The 17,219-nt window shown below is 31.3% G+C and overlaps 3 protein-coding genes across 3 annotated transcripts; all 3 read right to left on the reverse strand.

Annotated features, from left to right (window-relative positions):
* Positions 1–1,794: 1,794 nt before the first annotated feature.
* On the reverse strand, positions 1,795–4,413 carry LOC146531546 (uncharacterized). Its single transcript, XM_085198574.1, has 4 exons — positions 4,204–4,413; positions 2,989–3,173; positions 2,436–2,602; positions 1,795–1,987 (listed from the first exon to the last, which is right to left on the reverse strand). Exons 1-4 carry the CDS (start codon positions 4,361–4,363, stop codon positions 1,795–1,797), a joined length of 705 nt encoding a protein of 234 aa, XP_085054700.1. The 5' UTR covers positions 4,364–4,413.
* Positions 4,414–8,933: 4,520 nt separating this feature from the next.
* Positions 8,934–10,391, reverse strand: LOC146531547 (uncharacterized). The gene is made up of 4 exons (XM_085198619.1): positions 10,158–10,391; positions 9,717–9,901; positions 9,409–9,575; positions 8,934–9,209 (listed from the first exon to the last, which is right to left on the reverse strand). The coding sequence occupies exons 1-4, from the start codon at positions 10,315–10,317 to the stop codon at positions 9,017–9,019; spliced, it is 705 nt and encodes a 234-aa protein (XP_085054745.1). The 5' UTR covers positions 10,318–10,391; the 3' UTR covers positions 8,934–9,016.
* Positions 10,392–11,448: 1,057 nt separating this feature from the next.
* Positions 11,449–13,454, reverse strand: LOC146531548 (uncharacterized). Its single transcript, XM_085198628.1, has 4 exons — positions 12,963–13,454; positions 12,325–12,509; positions 11,989–12,155; positions 11,449–11,673 (listed from the first exon to the last, which is right to left on the reverse strand). Exons 1-4 carry the CDS (start codon positions 13,120–13,122, stop codon positions 11,481–11,483), a joined length of 705 nt encoding a protein of 234 aa, XP_085054754.1. The 5' UTR covers positions 13,123–13,454; the 3' UTR covers positions 11,449–11,480.
* Between the last annotated feature and the right edge of the window lie 3,765 nt (positions 13,455–17,219).

The following is a 17,219-nucleotide window of genomic DNA, read 5'->3' on the forward strand; positions in this document are numbered from 1 at the left end:
CTGAACCAATTTCAAAAATTTAAAAAAGAAGAAAGTAAAATTTCACTAAAGTAACCCAAGGGGTCAAAAAATTGGCACAAAATGTTATTCGTCACATGCGCTGCTGAAATAGTACATATCCAAATTTACAAATACTTTGAAAATATTATTTTTTACAATCTATATATATAAAAGGATGAAGAGAAAGGATGAGGAGGAAGAGAATGATAATCATAATCAGACCAACTTATCAATATCTTTATGTTAATCCAAACAAATTATTTCCTTCTATTTTGGGTTATTATACACTGATATGCAGCGCCAACACTCCATCCATCCATCGATCAGCCTTTTAAAGTCCACTGCTGGACATAGGCCTCCCCCAATGCTCGCCATTCCGTCCGGTCCTTCGCCCTTTGAATCCAGCGGGTTTCCGTTGTCTTCTTACAACAACAGTTTTTATGATATATCTTCAATGTACAAATTGTATTTCCTGTAACCCTTATCTGCTCATATTTTATCATCATAATATATTTGTATCTTATCTTTTACAGACATAATACACTTAGTCCACGTGTCATCGAACTATGAAGACATTGAATGTTCAGTGTTGGAACTTAACGCCGCGCCGCTGTCGAAACCTTAAGCTATCGCGCTTACAGTCGCAGGTCCCTATACCATAATTAGCTTCCTTATATAATACTTTTAATTGTACTAACAGAAGCTATATATCCATTTGTAACATTTATTGTATTACTTTTTAGTTTTCTGGAGCTGGTTTGTTTTTACTGTTAAATAAAATTTGTTGTCTGTAGGTTCGTGCATTTGTCAAGACTGTTTTTCTCAGGAACACGTGGAAGTATTAAACTAAAATTTATATCAAATAATCAGGTTATGACCTTTGGAGCGTTGAAAAAAATAAACTTCTATGCTAACGCAATCGAAATTATTTAAGCCTGTTAGTTCGTTATTTGAAGTAGTTTTCTTTTTCGTTAAAAATTAATTTATTTAATTTTTATGTCACATTGGACTCTGGATGTATATAACAGTTCTTGTAAGATTAGACAAATCAAAATAGTCTAATATCAATTTGAGCTTTGAAACTCGTTTTCTTTTCGAAGGCAATTTAAAATTGTGACAAATACAAATGACAAACTGTGTGTTATTATGTAATTACACTTGTGTCAGATCAGGTTAAGAGTAGACTATCTCTAGCATAACAATATTTCTATATATATATATATATATTATATTAAATAAATTATTGTGATCTGAGTAGGAAACTACGTAGTGAAGTTATATATTAGATATGTATTCTTTTAAATTGTATGTAAGAAAATGATGTGTTATATATATATGTCATTTTATTAAATAAAAACTTATTTAATTAAATAAGTTTTTATCTTAATAATGAAATATAAAATTTAAAAAAAAATAATTAAATCAGCTTCATTCTGTACTCCGCACAGAGGAGGGTGGCAGAGGGAACCTAGCGTTAAGACACTCCGTTGGGGTGGGGAAATGTCAAATCATGTTTAATATAATTATTATTTTCTTACGTATAATTTAAAAGAGTACATATTTTACTTCACTACAAAGAAATCAACTAATTTCATAAGCTCTAGCGAAAAACTGCGTAGTGAACGTAAACTCTTATTTTTTTTTTGTTTACTTCTTACTATACTTAAACAATAATTAATATAATGAAATTATATCAATGCTTAAAAGATTTTAGTGCTATATAAAAATGATAGATATAAATAATATACCATACCTATATATTTTTAATTTTTATTAATACTTAATTTTTTAAAATCACTTTGCAACATACATCAATTTGAATGATGGAACACTGTTTTCGAAACTTAGACCACTCTTCTTTGCGAGGTCGGCAGCGCTTACTTCCACTATGGTCTCCCAATTGTTTGCTGCGGCTGCTTTCTGTTCGTCAGCGGTGGTCATCCATCCAGAGGTAACAGGAACATTATCTTCATTACAAATCAATTTCCTGAAAAGTTATCAATGAAATGAGCAAAATGATAGTATATTTTGTTATTAAGTATTGTAAGTTGGGGGTTCGATTTCCACTTGGGGGAATGAAATTTATAATATTTTCAGTTCCTCGCTCTAATCACGAGGCAAAAGGCAAAGCCTCAAGAATTCGGCGGAAAGGGGGGAACGGAGTATCTTAATAGGGAATGGAGTGTTTTGTCTCTCGGCACACTCGGAGGCCGTGAAACTAAATAAAATGAAAAAGTTTAATAATTGTTACTGTACTACAATATTTTAAAAAATACAAATAAATTTAGGTCAGATTTAAAGCCACTGATGAGACATAGACAATCAACGTACAAATATAATATAATTCTTTATCAATCCACTGGTTCTCAAGCTGTCACCGTGCCCAAACCTTTTGAAGATTTTGAATAAGAAAATAGGTAATATGAACACCTCACCTGACATTTAAAATTTCCTTAATTATGTCGAAGCCTTGGTAGTTTGAATTGATCATAATTCCTCCATCATCATAAAAATCATGTTTCTCTTGACTTGGCCCAATTAAATCTTCTAATACGGCCATAAGGTTGAAGTAATTTTCTGATTCTTTACATTTGAACTCCGGCTGTTAAAAAAATAGATATACAGTTTATATTATTGTTTTAATTATAATTTGTATTTTTTCTATAATTCATTTGTTTTACTGTAATATATTTCATTTTCCATTTTTTTTAATAAAAGGAAAAATAATTATATTATGATATCCGGATAAAAGTATCAATCATTTTTAGTCAGGGGCCATCACCGTACCACGGAGACTGTAAGCGCAATGGTTATCGATTCGAGTCTCACTCGAGTGAATGATTTTTTCTCTCGTCAAGCGTTGTACTAGGTGTAGGTTCTCTGGTCACTAGGGACTTTCTGTCCAACTTTACATAAGCGAGATAGAATTGAATTGAATTGAAGCTAGAAATATAAGGATATAAGGTAAACCTAATAATGATTATTAACCTTAGGAACATCGTTTAAATCATCGCCAGTGTTGGCTAGTGCCATAATCGATAAACCAATAATTTCTGGTTTAGCATCATTATTATCCAAGCGGCAATACACACATCTAACTTTGCTATCTTCTTTATATAAGTCTCCTAAAACGTCTCCGTACTCCTTAATGGCTTCTTTACTTTTGTGTATACCTAAAATAGAATATACATTTTTATAAACATTTATAGAGTAAATGTGTTTTTTTTTTCACTGTTGACATCTGTATTTCAAGATGAACAATAAAAAATGTCGTATTTTGTATTTATAACTTGATTTTACTATCATCATGAAATTTTTACTATCATTTTTAAATCACCGTGACTGTTAATATAGCAAAAAAAACAGTGAAACAAAAAAATTGAATGCATAATCTAAAACAATGTGGAAGAAAGGACCGCGCACATAAACATGCATAAAATGCTCTAAAACTAATCTGTACAAAGTTTGAGGACATGTGTGAATAAAAGTACCTTCTATGAGTATAAATAATAATAAACTCTAATTTGAAACGTATTTTTGAATTATATAATTTTTTGTAAAAAAATTTTTAATTAATCAAATTGAAACAGAACCTAAGCAACTAAAGCTGATATAATATTGACGCAAACCTTAGCTCAATTTTCTCAAAATTCGTAAAAATCTCTACAAATACTATGGAACAAAAGAAAAGCAATTTCCTATTGCATTACCGAAAATCTCAAAAGTATTTTTGTATTTACTCAACTCTACTATCAATATGAAAGTTTTAACATATTTATATGTGAACATAAAGTGCACATGTAAAAAATTCATAGGTTACTTAAGTGGTAAGTTATCGATTGGGAGTAGACGACAGATAGTGAGTCGATGAAAGCTCTTTGGCATATACCTCAAAATGTACGAGTATTTACGTGAAACATCCCGCATAGCAGGGGCCGAAGGGAACCTAATGTTATGATACTGCGTTCCCCACTTTCCGCCGAATTTTTTAAGGCATTGCGTGTATTGTGGCGGTAGTCAACGCCGCAATAAATAAAAATTGATTAAGAATAAAGATATATACAATTAGTCGTTGCGAAAATCCTGTAGGAATACCGAATAATCTAGGTGTTAAATTTCAACTATCTAAATCCCATGGTTTTGTCTGTGTCTGTCAGTTACTCAGTAAGGAAGCATTTTACATATATATGAATAAATACATACCAGCAGCCACATGGAAGGGATCCTGTCCTATGTAGTGGGCTACCATAAAGTCGAAAACTTCACCTTGCCGTTCAATCGGAAAATCTTCAATTCGCACTTTGATAACACTACCGTCTTTTTGTTTTGCCTCAAACTTGGCCCATACTTTTTGAGATGCCATTTTCTTTTCTTTAAAAAAATATAGGAAACTTGTGTCTGATGTTTACTATGCTAATGGTAGAAGAGTAAGTTGTAATTATTTTGGCGAAGCCCATTTTTAAATGGAATCATATCTCTTATCAGAATCATGTTATCAGTATTTCCTCTCAAAGTTGCATACCAATAATGACAATTATTTTTTAAGTGATTGTTGTTACTTGATTTGTTATTTGGAAATAATTAATGTGCACTTGCACAGTACAAAACCACTCAAAGGCGTGTCGAGGTTGCTCACTGAGGGTTCTGTATTTCAAGATTGTAGAACAACGGGAAGTACAACTTACTAAAGTCGTCAAACTTAAGTTGGCTCACGTATACTTATTTTGTATAAAATGAACTAGAAATATTTTTTTTCTTTTTGTTTCTATTGAAAGTTCTCACTTGCCAATTTTCATAACTGTAAGTCGACAGTATTCGATATATTGGTTTTGATTACACGGCGATATTCATATATAATGCAGCAAAAACATATAAGCAATGATAATCATGTTTTCCAATAAAATAAAAATTTAATTTCGTTGACTTAGAATTTAATTTTTTAGTGTTCCTACATATTGATAATGAAATTAATTTCAACTTGAGCTTGACTTAACGTTCGATTATCATGTTTTAAATTTTTGTACCAATTATTTTTTAATAGGTATTACTAACCCCCTTTGTTTACATATTGTATATATATTTTTGTATTGTTATAGCTGAAGACAGTATTTTAACTGGATCTCTCTTAAACATGCATGTTTCTGTTGTTTAATATAATCTTTTTTTTTTTACCGTACATCCTCTATCGTGTATTCTCCGTTCAACGTGACACTGGCGAAGTGATTCTGTGCTCAACTGGCACCCTCGGAACGCCATAATAAAAAAACAGAACAACGCAGAGCCAATTATTTTCTGGAAAGAATTAGGGGTGATTTTAAAAAGAATTTATAAGATTCGCCTAATTATTATAATAAATAATATTAATTAAACAAATGGATACTGTACCCCAAATTAGATAAGTGACTAGATAACGGCAATTACTTTTATTATGAATCATCCAAGGAACTACATTATTCATATTTTACAAATTTCCTGAATTTATCTTGTCTTCAAATATATTATGAGATTAAATTTACTATATAAATATAATAAAGGTTTACATTATAAAAAGTAAAAAGAATATATCCAACGTATAAAAACGTAGATATTACGTTTTATAATGATACTAGCGACCCCCTTGCGGCTTCGCCCGTTTTTACTTCTGGATTATTCATATAATGTATGTTTGCAAAGCACTTAATATAATGTGAAAATTAATTAAACCCTAATGCAACCCGCATTTTCGTAGTTTCAATAAGGATTTTCCAATTGTTTTACACAGCAAGGATTTTTTAGTAGGTACCGTAATATTAAATCTGTGCTACTAATCTTTTCAAGTACTTATTAAAATATATTTAAATGACTATTTTTAGATAGTTAAATGACTATTTTTAAACGGAAGAAATTATAAACAAAAGCTTACCTACTAATAACTACTACAAAAAATATGAAACCAAATATATCGCGCTGAAATAATACATTCAACTCTAATTATCCAATACGTGCAAACGCATCTAAATCTCCGTTGCTATAAAGGCAGGCGGGTTTTTTTTTTGCTTGTGGTTAATGCTGAAGAGGGTATTCTGTCCCTGATGAAAAGCAAGCACTACGTGGCTGCCTGTGAGGAAAATTAAATAGAATGCATCGGCCGGGAATCAAACACGGGCCGCCCGCGTGGCAGGTGAGCATTCTACCACTGAACCACCGATGCGTGTAAGGCAGGCGGGCGCGGCGGACGCATGGCGAGTGGCGAGCCGTTTCGCAGCAAGGATTTTTTGATATTGTAACAACTTCTAAAGTACTTATTAAAATGAAAAACAGTAAAGACAGTTTTGATCTACATTAAATGGCCAACGTAACTAATGTACTTATTTATATCCTGAGAGTAAGGGATAAGTGAAACTTGAGTAACATACAGCTGATGTGTCAACGGCGGGATGTGTCAACAATTAAATGCGTTGTTCTCTTAAACTATTCGCAATTTCGAAATTGTGTAAAAAGCAAATTTTATCTTCGTTTAACGTAGAAAATTAATAAAGTATTTTAAAGGATAAGGATTAATACCATTATGGAAAAATATCCCTCACAATAAAAAATATATTGAAATTATTATTTTTAGACAGAAATATGATCACTACACGTTATCCTTAAAAGATAAAAATATGCTCTCGCGGACTTTTTTGTAGATCTCATTGAGAGGAACAATACTCCAGTACATTTTTTTCATGTAGTACTTACCATTAAAGCAGCGCATGCGCGAAAGTGTCTCAGCGGGTAGGACTTTATTCATATTTTTCGTATTTATGTTAATTTACATAAGAATGTACAAATAATAAACTATATATAAACCTTCTACGAAAAATACTCGACCTAATGGTGAAAACCGCAATAAAATCCGTTGGGTGGTTTAGAAGAAGAAGAGTTAGAAACAACAGACAGACACGAAAAGCGACTTTGTTTTATAAGATATAGGATATTTGCTTATCAGCGCCATCTAGCGGCTTCGCCGGCTTAAAAAAAAAAATAATGAAAAATAAAAAAATCTTTTTGGATTTTATTTGATTTTGCTAGCATACTTAATAGAAAAAAATGTTTCATTAATTCATATCTATATAATTTTTATAATATGTCAATAGAAATATTATAATTAATAATATTATTATGATGCGAAGAGCTGAAGATCGAGCTCAGTGGCATGCCATTGGAGAGGCCTATGTCCAGCAGTGGACGAGGACAGGCTGATGATGATGATGATGATGATGATGATGATGATGATGATGATGATGATGATGATGACGATGGATCATGCTTAATAAATTTAGTTAAGGCGACTTTTCGTAACTTTTTATAGTTTAGCTGGACTGCTGTTGCTGCTGTTCATCAGTTCTTCCAGATCTTCGATTTTTATATATGTTAATGAAAAATATTTAAGAACGCTTGTTATGGACACATTTAATTATTTCATAACATTTGCGTGTACAATCAGACCGACAAAAAAAACATATTCTATTAATATTATTTTAAGCCCCTTTACATAGCAATTTTACAAATGAATTGTATGTAAAGATATATTTACTGTTATAAATATTATTATCGTACTACCTACGCTTGTACTTCACAATTATTTATTTTCTCATCTGAATTATTTAAAGACTATATCCACATATAGCTACAGTTTTCGACAATTAGCCAATTCAAACCAATTATTTTTATAGTAGTCTAAACATTAAGGAAAGGCTGTTGAAATGCAGTAGTGAAAACTGTACATTAATCGGCTAAGCCGTTTCTAAGATTAGCGTGAAGAAACACACAAGTAGACAAACCGACAAACAGAAAAAAACCTATTGTTTCAGGTTCTATTGCATTAATAAAGGCCAGAATAATAAATTTTCTCATATACTCGTAGCTTCCATGTACAGACAGCGCTTAGTAATAAAACTCTTTGTTATACGTGTAGATATAAAAAGATAATAATAATCAATTATTTTTTTACATATTTTCAATTTATTATTAAAAACCTGTCAAGTACAAGTCAGACTTGCCCACCAGGGGTTACATACTAATTTCAGGATTGTAGTGTAACGTTAAGTATAATTTACAAAAGCTAACAATACTCCGTTTGTGTGAAATGAACTACAAATACATAAGTTTGTAATGATTTTTTCTACGAAATATCTTTTGATTACGTTGATGTTTTCTTTTCAGCTTGTTTTTGGATCACAGAAACGGTCTTTTGAGACCGTAGACTCAAATATTGAACATTAATTTCAGCTTGAAACTTCGATGCAGTCTCGAGATAGATGGCATTGATGGACTGACTGATGGACAACAAAGTGATCCTATAAGGATTCTGTATTTACCTTTTGAGGTACGGAACCCTAACTGGTTTTTGTCTAATTTTCATAAATTATTAAGGAAAATCACCCAAAATATTTTTTTTAGATTTTGTTATTAAAGCAAAAGAACTCAATTTAAATTCAAGTCAGAACTTCAATTCAGTTCAGTTCTTAATTTATGGCGTTTCGAGCGTGCAAGTTCGAACTTATTCCTTTTTGAACAATGTTCTGCCATTATAATTAGTTGTCTGTAAAATCAGTTTTCAATAAATAAATTCACATGATAATGTCATAAGGAAACAAAAAATACTTTTATGAATTAAATTGATTTACTATCACTGAATTATTATTTAGTATATAAGAAAGGAGTTTGACAATGAGTCAAAATTTTTCGTGCGTGCTTCCGGCGTTCATCGATTTACAAGACATATTGAGATTATTAATTAAATACTTTTTTTATTTAAATAAAGTATTAGATTAATATTTTAAAATTTAAAATAAAAAGAACGTGTCGTCCTAACGGATTACTTACAAATAAAAATACGAAAATTCTATTTTATAAGTACCTACCTACTTATATAAACCATGCTTAAATGAAACTAATGAAAAATCTATTAGATTTTTAAAACATTTAATCAGTCAAAAAAATTACAGTCTTAATAAATTTTAAATATTGGGATCATAATTGTATATCAGTAAAATCACTTTACAATAGACATTAGTTTAAATGATGGAACACTATTTCCAAAATCAAGGCCACTTTTATTTGCAAGATCTGCAGCGCTCACTTCTACGAAGACCTGCCAATTGTTAGCTTCTGCTGCTTTTTGCTCATCAGCGGTGGTCATCCAGCCTGAGGTAACAGGGACATTATCTTCAACACACATCAATTTCCTGTAAATAAATAATAAAATGATATAAATAAAAGGAACAAAATATATAAAAAAATATTAAAAGAATTACGAAATAATGTATGACTAAACTTAGAGACGAAAGACATTGGATCTCCTATAAAGCCCTAGGAGTTGTTTGAAGATGTGGAGAATATATTAATAATAAAATATTTAATTAAAAAAACTGGACTTAAAATTACCTGACATTCAAAAATTCCTTGATTATTTCAAAACCTTGGTATTTTGGATTGATCATGATTGCTCTATCGTCGTAAAAATCATATTCCTCCTTGCTAGGACCAATTAAATCTTCTAATATTTCCATAAGATTGAAATAATTTTCTACTTCCTTAGTTTTCAACGCAGGCTGTCAAAAGAAAAAAATAATGTAATATTTATTATCGAGATATTAACAGTAACAAATAACAGTCTAAAATAGGATTAAAGTATCTTGTATGAAATTTTTAGAGGAACCGATTGTAAATCTACAAAATGTCTTAAATATTACCTTATCGGAATCCTTAAATTCTTCCTTCGAATTGACTAAGGCTATCATCGACAGTCCAATAATTTCTGGTTTAGCATCATCGTTATCCAAGCGGCAGTACACACATTTAAGTTTACTATCATCTTTATATAAACTTCCCAATACGTCTCCGTATTCATTGATTGCATCTTTATTTTTATGTAAACCTAAAAAAAGTAAATGATTTTTAGTATATTAGTAATTTCTTATTCCATTCTCTATAATTCATTTAATTTACTTAAGATAGATAGTAAATTCAAAAAATAATAAACAAACACTAAGGTATAAATGAAAAATGTAAATTTATATATAAGGGTTGAAAAATAAGCTCTTTATACAAAAATTTTACATGTTCTTATCTATAGACAAGAAGTAAAAAAAATAATAAATAATAAGTAGTTTAGTTTAGTAATAACAACATACCAGCAGCTACATGAAAAGGATCTTGGGTTATATAGTTTGCTTCCATAAAATCGAAGATTTCCGCTTGTCTCGCTTCCGGAAACTCTTCAATTCTCACCTTGACTACGCTACCATCTTTTTGTTTCGCCTCAAACTTGGCCCATACTTTTTGAGAAGCCATTTTGCGTTTTCAAAGAACACTCCTAAACACGTACGACCTTTACTGTATGATGTGACTAGCGGTAAGTTGTAAATAATTTGGCGAAACTCATTTTTAAGCAAAACCATATCTCTTATCTTATTATCAGCACTTCCTCTCAACATTGCATACCGATAAAAATATTATTAATCGTTTTTTATTTTTCTTACGAAATATAAATTAATTAATAATATCAAAGGCGGCCAGGAAAGCCAGTCGTGGCGCAGTGGCATATGCATGACATTAAGCACACACAGCGGAGGAGACAGAGCGAAGCGTTGAGTTACGCCACTCAAATGTAAATATCTCCAGAATACGGAAAGATTTCAGAATTTCATAATATTTTTTTTGATTCATAGCAATCATGAATGAAATTATACATATAATTATTCTTTTTATTCTTAATTTTTTTAATGGTTTTATTTAGACACTCGATGATAGTTTGTCGTTTGAATCTAGTAAAAATGCAGATTTTTAGCTCGCATTATATTGGCTATCAATCAATAGTTTCAGCTGTTTTTACCTGTCATTTTCTATGCCACGGAAAGTTTTAGTTGCATAGATTTTACAAATTTAAATAAACGAAATGTAGTGTTTTTTATTGTTGTTTTTTTAACTGATAACTTCTTATGGGAAATTAGACTGCTTCATTGCGTAACGCGTAACGGCGCCAGTCTGTCTATCTTCCCTTTCTCTCACGCATACGGCAGCGGCGTAACCCATTGTATTACTCTCTCTTCTTCTCTCTTCTTCTAAACTCTTTACGTAGCTCAGAGCTTAGGGTACGATAAACACATACTAGTGAACATAATACAATGTAAATGCCAATTATTACTATTCTAGGATTAAATAATTACACTAATAATGTATATACATAAAATTCATTTGCACATAGCCAAGAATTGTAACAAAGAATAAAGTGTATTTTAAAATACTTAACTTTTATTAATAAAAGAGGCATTGCGAGTTTAGTGGCAGAACCCCACGCCGTATACGATATGCATAAAGACTGCAATTGTAACAAAATTGAAAGGAATTTTAATGACAGTATAAAATAGTATTTATTTTTTAATGTAAAACACATAGTTTATTTTCAAATATTTTAATCAGTTATCTACATATCTATTACGTATCTATTATTAAAATCACTTGGCGACATACATCATTTTGAAGGATTCTACGCTATTTCCAAAGTCTAGACCACTTTTCTTTGCAAGTTCTTCTGCGCTTACGTCAACTAAGACCTCCCAATTGTTCGCTTCTGCTGCTTTTTGTTCATCAACGGTGGTCATCCATCCAGAGGTAACGGGAACATTATCTTCAATGCACATCAATTTTCTGGAAATTATTTATATGTCATAGTCATATAAAGTAAAGAAATTGATAGATATAAAAAATACAATTAATTTATAATAGCGTTATATCTGAAACATTAAAAATATTTTTTTATCTTGCTCATTTGTATTCTTCATTTATAGTTATTTTTTCCAATCTTGTTAAATAACCCGCAATTTTAATTTACTTTACTGTGTTTCTAATTAGGCGGTCGGGACAAAGGCAAAGGATAACAGTGTTACCACCTTACTCCTGGTTTAGGAGTAAATATACATGTATAGAAAAATAAAAAAGTTATAATTAAAATATTTAATTTACCTGACGTTTAAGAATTCCTTTATAATTTCGAATCCTTGATATTTTGAGTTGATCATAATTCCTCTGTCGTCGTAAACATCATGTTTCTCCTTGCTCGGACCGCATAAGTCATCTAAAATTATCATGAGGTCCAAATATTTTTCAACTTCCTTATATTTCAGTTCAGGCTGTAAAAAAATGAAAAATATTTAGCGACAAAATAATTGGTTTTACGAACCAAATGCAAAGCATTTTGTTATAAAATATATTATTTTTTATTTTAAAATGCTAAAATCAGGAACTTCTTCTTGATTACATTGTGAGAAGTGAGAAGTGGATTTAAAAAGTAGCTATTACCCCTTTAGAATCCTTAAAATCATCCCCAGTGTTGACTAGAGCCATCATCGATAAACCAATTATTTCAGGTTTTGCGTTGTTATCGTCCAAGCGGCAATACACACAACGAAGTTGGCCGTCATGTTTGTGCAAGCTTGCCAAAACGTCTCCGTATTCTTTGATTGCTTCCTTATTTTTATGTAGTCCTAGAAAAATCAAAAAGTTTTCAGGCTTACATTTTTTGCTATAAAATTATGTGATTAGCCAATTGAGACTGGTTATGGATTCCCCACTCGAGAAAGTGAAATATTTATTAAAATTTACTTCGCCCTGTCTCTCTTCTGGTGTCTAGACAAAGCACGGCTTTGCGTTCCGTCGTTCGTCGTCGTTCCTCTTGAATTCGGTGGAACAAAAGTAACGAACTCTCCTATCACAAGGATCCCCTCTGCCTATCCTGCTGTGTGCGGGATGCAACATGAAGCTGTTTTATTTTTTTTTAATGTAAATAGCAAAATATTCATTCCTATTCCTATAGAAATTTATGAAACATGAGCAAAATATCAAAGTAGTCAAAGCTTTTAGTCATGTATCCAAAACTACATATTAAAACATTATTGATGATGATTGTTACATATTGATATTAAAAATTGAATACTCACCAGCCGCTACGTGAAATGGATCTTGGCTTATATAGTGTGACTCCATGAAACTGAAGACTTCATTTTGCCGATCCATAGGAAAATCTTCAATTCTCACTTTGATCACACTGCCATCCTGTTTTTTGGCTTCAAAACTAGCCCACACTTTTTGGGAAGCCATTATAAGTTGAAAAATTATAGAACTATTTCGTATACGAACTGAACTTTACCGGATGAAGCGATGAGCAGTAAGTTGTAAATGTTTTGGCAAGCTCATTTTTAACCAAGTTGTTATCTTCTTGTTATCAGCAATAACTCTTAGAATTGCATACTAGTCATAAGATTTAGTTAAAGCAGCCTTAACTATATGCAAGAATCATAATATGTGAAATAAACGTTTCTTTTTTAACGTAATGTATTAATTTTAATTACATGACTAGAATACCTAAAGGGCTCGTCAAAGTTAAGGATAGAAAAGATAAGAAAAGATCTCAGTAGAAATAAGATGGAAAGAAATAATGAGGATAGGGGTTTGTTCAAAGTTATCGACGTTGACATTCTGGACCGAGCAGGGTGGAAAAGGAAACCAAGAAAAACTGCCCCACCACTATATGGGATAGCGAGGAGAAATAATTATAAAGAAAAGAAATATATGGTTTATGGTTTAGAATTTTGTGATTTCTATTCTATTATTACAACACACAAGATATGAACAGATGACGAATCCAAGTGAAACTGATTGTGTGACTAAGACGCAATAAAAATTACATCATCTTGAAAAATCGTAAGATGTCAGTGATAACTTTTATTATTAATCAGGCGAAAAACTTACTAATTGATATTTTATAAATTTCCTGAACTTATCTCGCCTTCATTATATTATATCGCTAATAAATCTTTAATAATAAAAATATTTTCAAGGCATAAACTATGTGGTTAATTGCTTTTGGTATATTTGAAGTCGTTTATAAGGAATTAATGATTTAAGGTTCAGTTAAACGCAGGATATGAATTCGATTCCCAGTCGAGTAAAAGAAATATTTAATATTTTCATTTCTTCGCTCTAGTGTCGAGGCAAAGTGCGGCGTTGAGTTACGCTACTCAAAACGCAGTGCCTCTAGAATTTAGCGTAAAACGGGGAGCGAAATGTCTTAAAATTACGCTTCCCCTGCCTCATGCGATATTCAGTGTAAAGCTGAAAAGACGTTAAAGTATTAGAAGTCTCTGTTATTTTTATCTCTTTTACAATAAAAGCTTAAAAAAACGCATAAAATTAAACGACACTTCTTTGTAACATTTTCTCTGGTATATTTCTTAAAATAGTTTATTTTTTAGTTGATTATAAAAATGTAACGCTAATTGAATATTATATTTTTCCCTGTCCTCGTAATGCTTTTATGTAAATGAAGTCGACTTCCTTCTGCCTCACTTACTAAAAGTGAAATAGAGGAATTGAGGTCGTCGTGGCCCGGTGGTACGGTTGTGGGTTCCATTCCCACCCGGGGAAATGAGATATTGAATATTTCTAATTACTTATTCTGGTACCTCGGGAATTCATTTGAAAGTGGGGAACGGATGTGTCCTAACGGGAACGGACTGTCTTGTCGTTTCTAAGTGTCTCACACTAGATACTCAGGTTCCCTCTACTTACCGCTTATGTGCAGGATACAGTTATATTAAAATTAACATCAACTAATATTGTTGTCTACATTAATAAATTCTATATAAAAAAATAAAATCTTTTAATAAGACTTCTTAAACGTGTATTAAATAACGTTTATAGATATAATAATAATAGCTGATAATAAATACAATATTCATCATTACAAGTATATTATACAAGATTAAAAGATAAATAATAGAAATCTTGAATATCATTACGACTTGCAATAATAGATGAATAGAATAAAATTTTGTTGATATACAGTTTAGAAGATAATCTAATCTGATAAAAAACTATGGGCGCATGTATTGACAGATGAATGATTCACTTTTAAAGTAAAGTACGAGGTCAGTCGTGGAGCAGGGCACAAGCGTGTAGTAATAATAGCCTGTAGGTAGAGGGTTCGATTACTGTGTCGAGGTAAATTTCGTTGAGTGTCACCACTCAACACGCAGTGCAACTAGAATTCGGGGGAACGTGGGGAACGGTCTTAACTCTTAACACTAGGCGGAACATACTCATATACAGCAAAAGAGTAACCAATGAGATCTTGTTTACGGTGATAACTCTTCAAAAAAGATGTTTATAAAATGACTAATTTGGGTTAAGTGGTGACAACTGATTTAAGTAATTGAAAGGATGAATGCGAAATAATTCTCAATAAAATAGTAAAGGGAAAACAGGATGTCAGATTACAATGAAAGAAGATAGTGTAAGAGAAACAGGAGTTACTCTTATGTTGATTGAGGTATTGTTAGTGTAAATAATATCTTGTTCTATTTATCGAATAATTTTAGAATTTATTCTTTTACATAGATGTCGTGGCTCAGGGAAAATGTTGGAAATGGTTCCAAGTAGGTATATATATTTTTTTATGGAAAAAGACAAGGCGACCCAAACAAGCGTTCGGGTCACCTGATGGTGATCACCGCCGCCCACGACCCCGTGCAGCACCAGAGGAGCTACAGGTGCGTTGCCGGCTTTCAAGGTGGTGATAGACGCGCTTTTTGAAGGCACCCATGTCATAGAATTATTGCGGCGGTGGTAGCGGTTGCCTTTTTAACCGACTTCTGTAAGAAAAAGAGGTTATCAATTCGACTGTATTTTTATTTATTTTTTTATTTTTTTGTTTGTTATGTTTGTTACCTCAACTTTTGAATGGGTGAACCGATTTTGATAAACAAAAAAATTATTTGAAAGGTGAAGCTTCCCGAATGGCCCCTGGTTTTTTGGTTCATGTCTGACAATGGTATCTATGAGAAAATCACATAAGTCTTAAATTTGCATTAGGTATGTGCGCGACAAATAGACGAATAACTCAATGTCACGCCAAACGATTTTGATAATTCTTGATGATTCATTCTTTCTTGATGACTTCAAAATTATAAAATCTTTGTAAAATTATTTTTCACTTTTTAGTTCGTTGTTAGAAGTCGGTTTTTCTTTTTGTTAAAAATTAATTTATAGAATTATTTGGTATAGCGGATAATATTGTTATATTTTAGATTCACCAACATTGGTCGAAAAAATAAGGCCGTAGAAATAATTTGTTTTTCTCTTGTATCAGAATAAAATATTAATTATTTTAATTTTATATTTTGATGCGGGGAACGGAATGTTTTAACACTAGATTCCCTCTGTCTTTCCTGTTGTGTGCAGGATACAAGGTGAAGCAAGGTTTTTAATCATTGCAAGCTAGGAGTTCGCAAATGCAATAAAATAATAAGAAAGATTGGAAAATCGTATTTTTATACATTTATGTTTGATAACTGTAATACAGAGATATTTTAAAAGTAAATATGGATCTAAGTTGACTAGAATAAAATAGTCACTTCTCGTTCGTCAAATAAAATTTTCCACCTGAAAGCAAATTGAAAAGACATCCAATGAAGAAATGACACTTGAAAATCATGTCATTAATATAATGAAGAAACCAGTTTCCATGGAAACTTTAATGAAGGCTTCTTTCACAACTTTTTATCTCGATGAGTTGACACCTACATACGTTTTAATTACGACTGTATTTAATTAACGTACAGGCTCGAGGTTTCTTTAGTGTGGCTTCCAACCTTGATTCTCATGTTTAGTTTTGTAATTGATTTATTTTAAATATAATTCAGCAAATTAATTAAATGTTAGAACAATAAAATTAAAAAAAAATATTTTTATAGTTTTTGTCTGTGTATTTATTACTATTAGTGGAGTTTTAGTGGAGTTTTCGCCTCCAAAAAAGTTAATAAATCTTTTATGGGTCTGAGTATACGTGTATATAATAAAATTTCGCAGTGTATTCTTATTTTGCCACTTCCAAAATTTAAAATATCTGTAAAAAAAATTCTAACAAGTAAAGCTTATTACACTGTTCAAGAGTATTTAGAGGATAAGCATGTATGGAATTAATGTCTATTGAATGTAATGCAGGATAGCTGCCAACTAATGTAATAGATTGTACTATTGATTTTGAAAAGAGCAACTGTTGAGTTTCTTGCCGGCTCTTCTCAGCAGAACCGCCTTCCGAACCGGTGGTAGCTTTTTGTTCATATGTTCATTCGACGATTCAAAAGTGCTTATAATAATTGCCTATTTGAATAAAGAATATTTTGAATTTAAATTTG

This window comes from Heliconius melpomene, chromosome 15 (genome assembly GCF_056956725.1).
Source record: "Heliconius melpomene rosina isolate 202511_hmr_F chromosome 15, ASM5695672v1, whole genome shotgun sequence".
NCBI lineage: Eukaryota > Metazoa > Arthropoda > Insecta > Lepidoptera > Nymphalidae > Heliconius > Heliconius melpomene.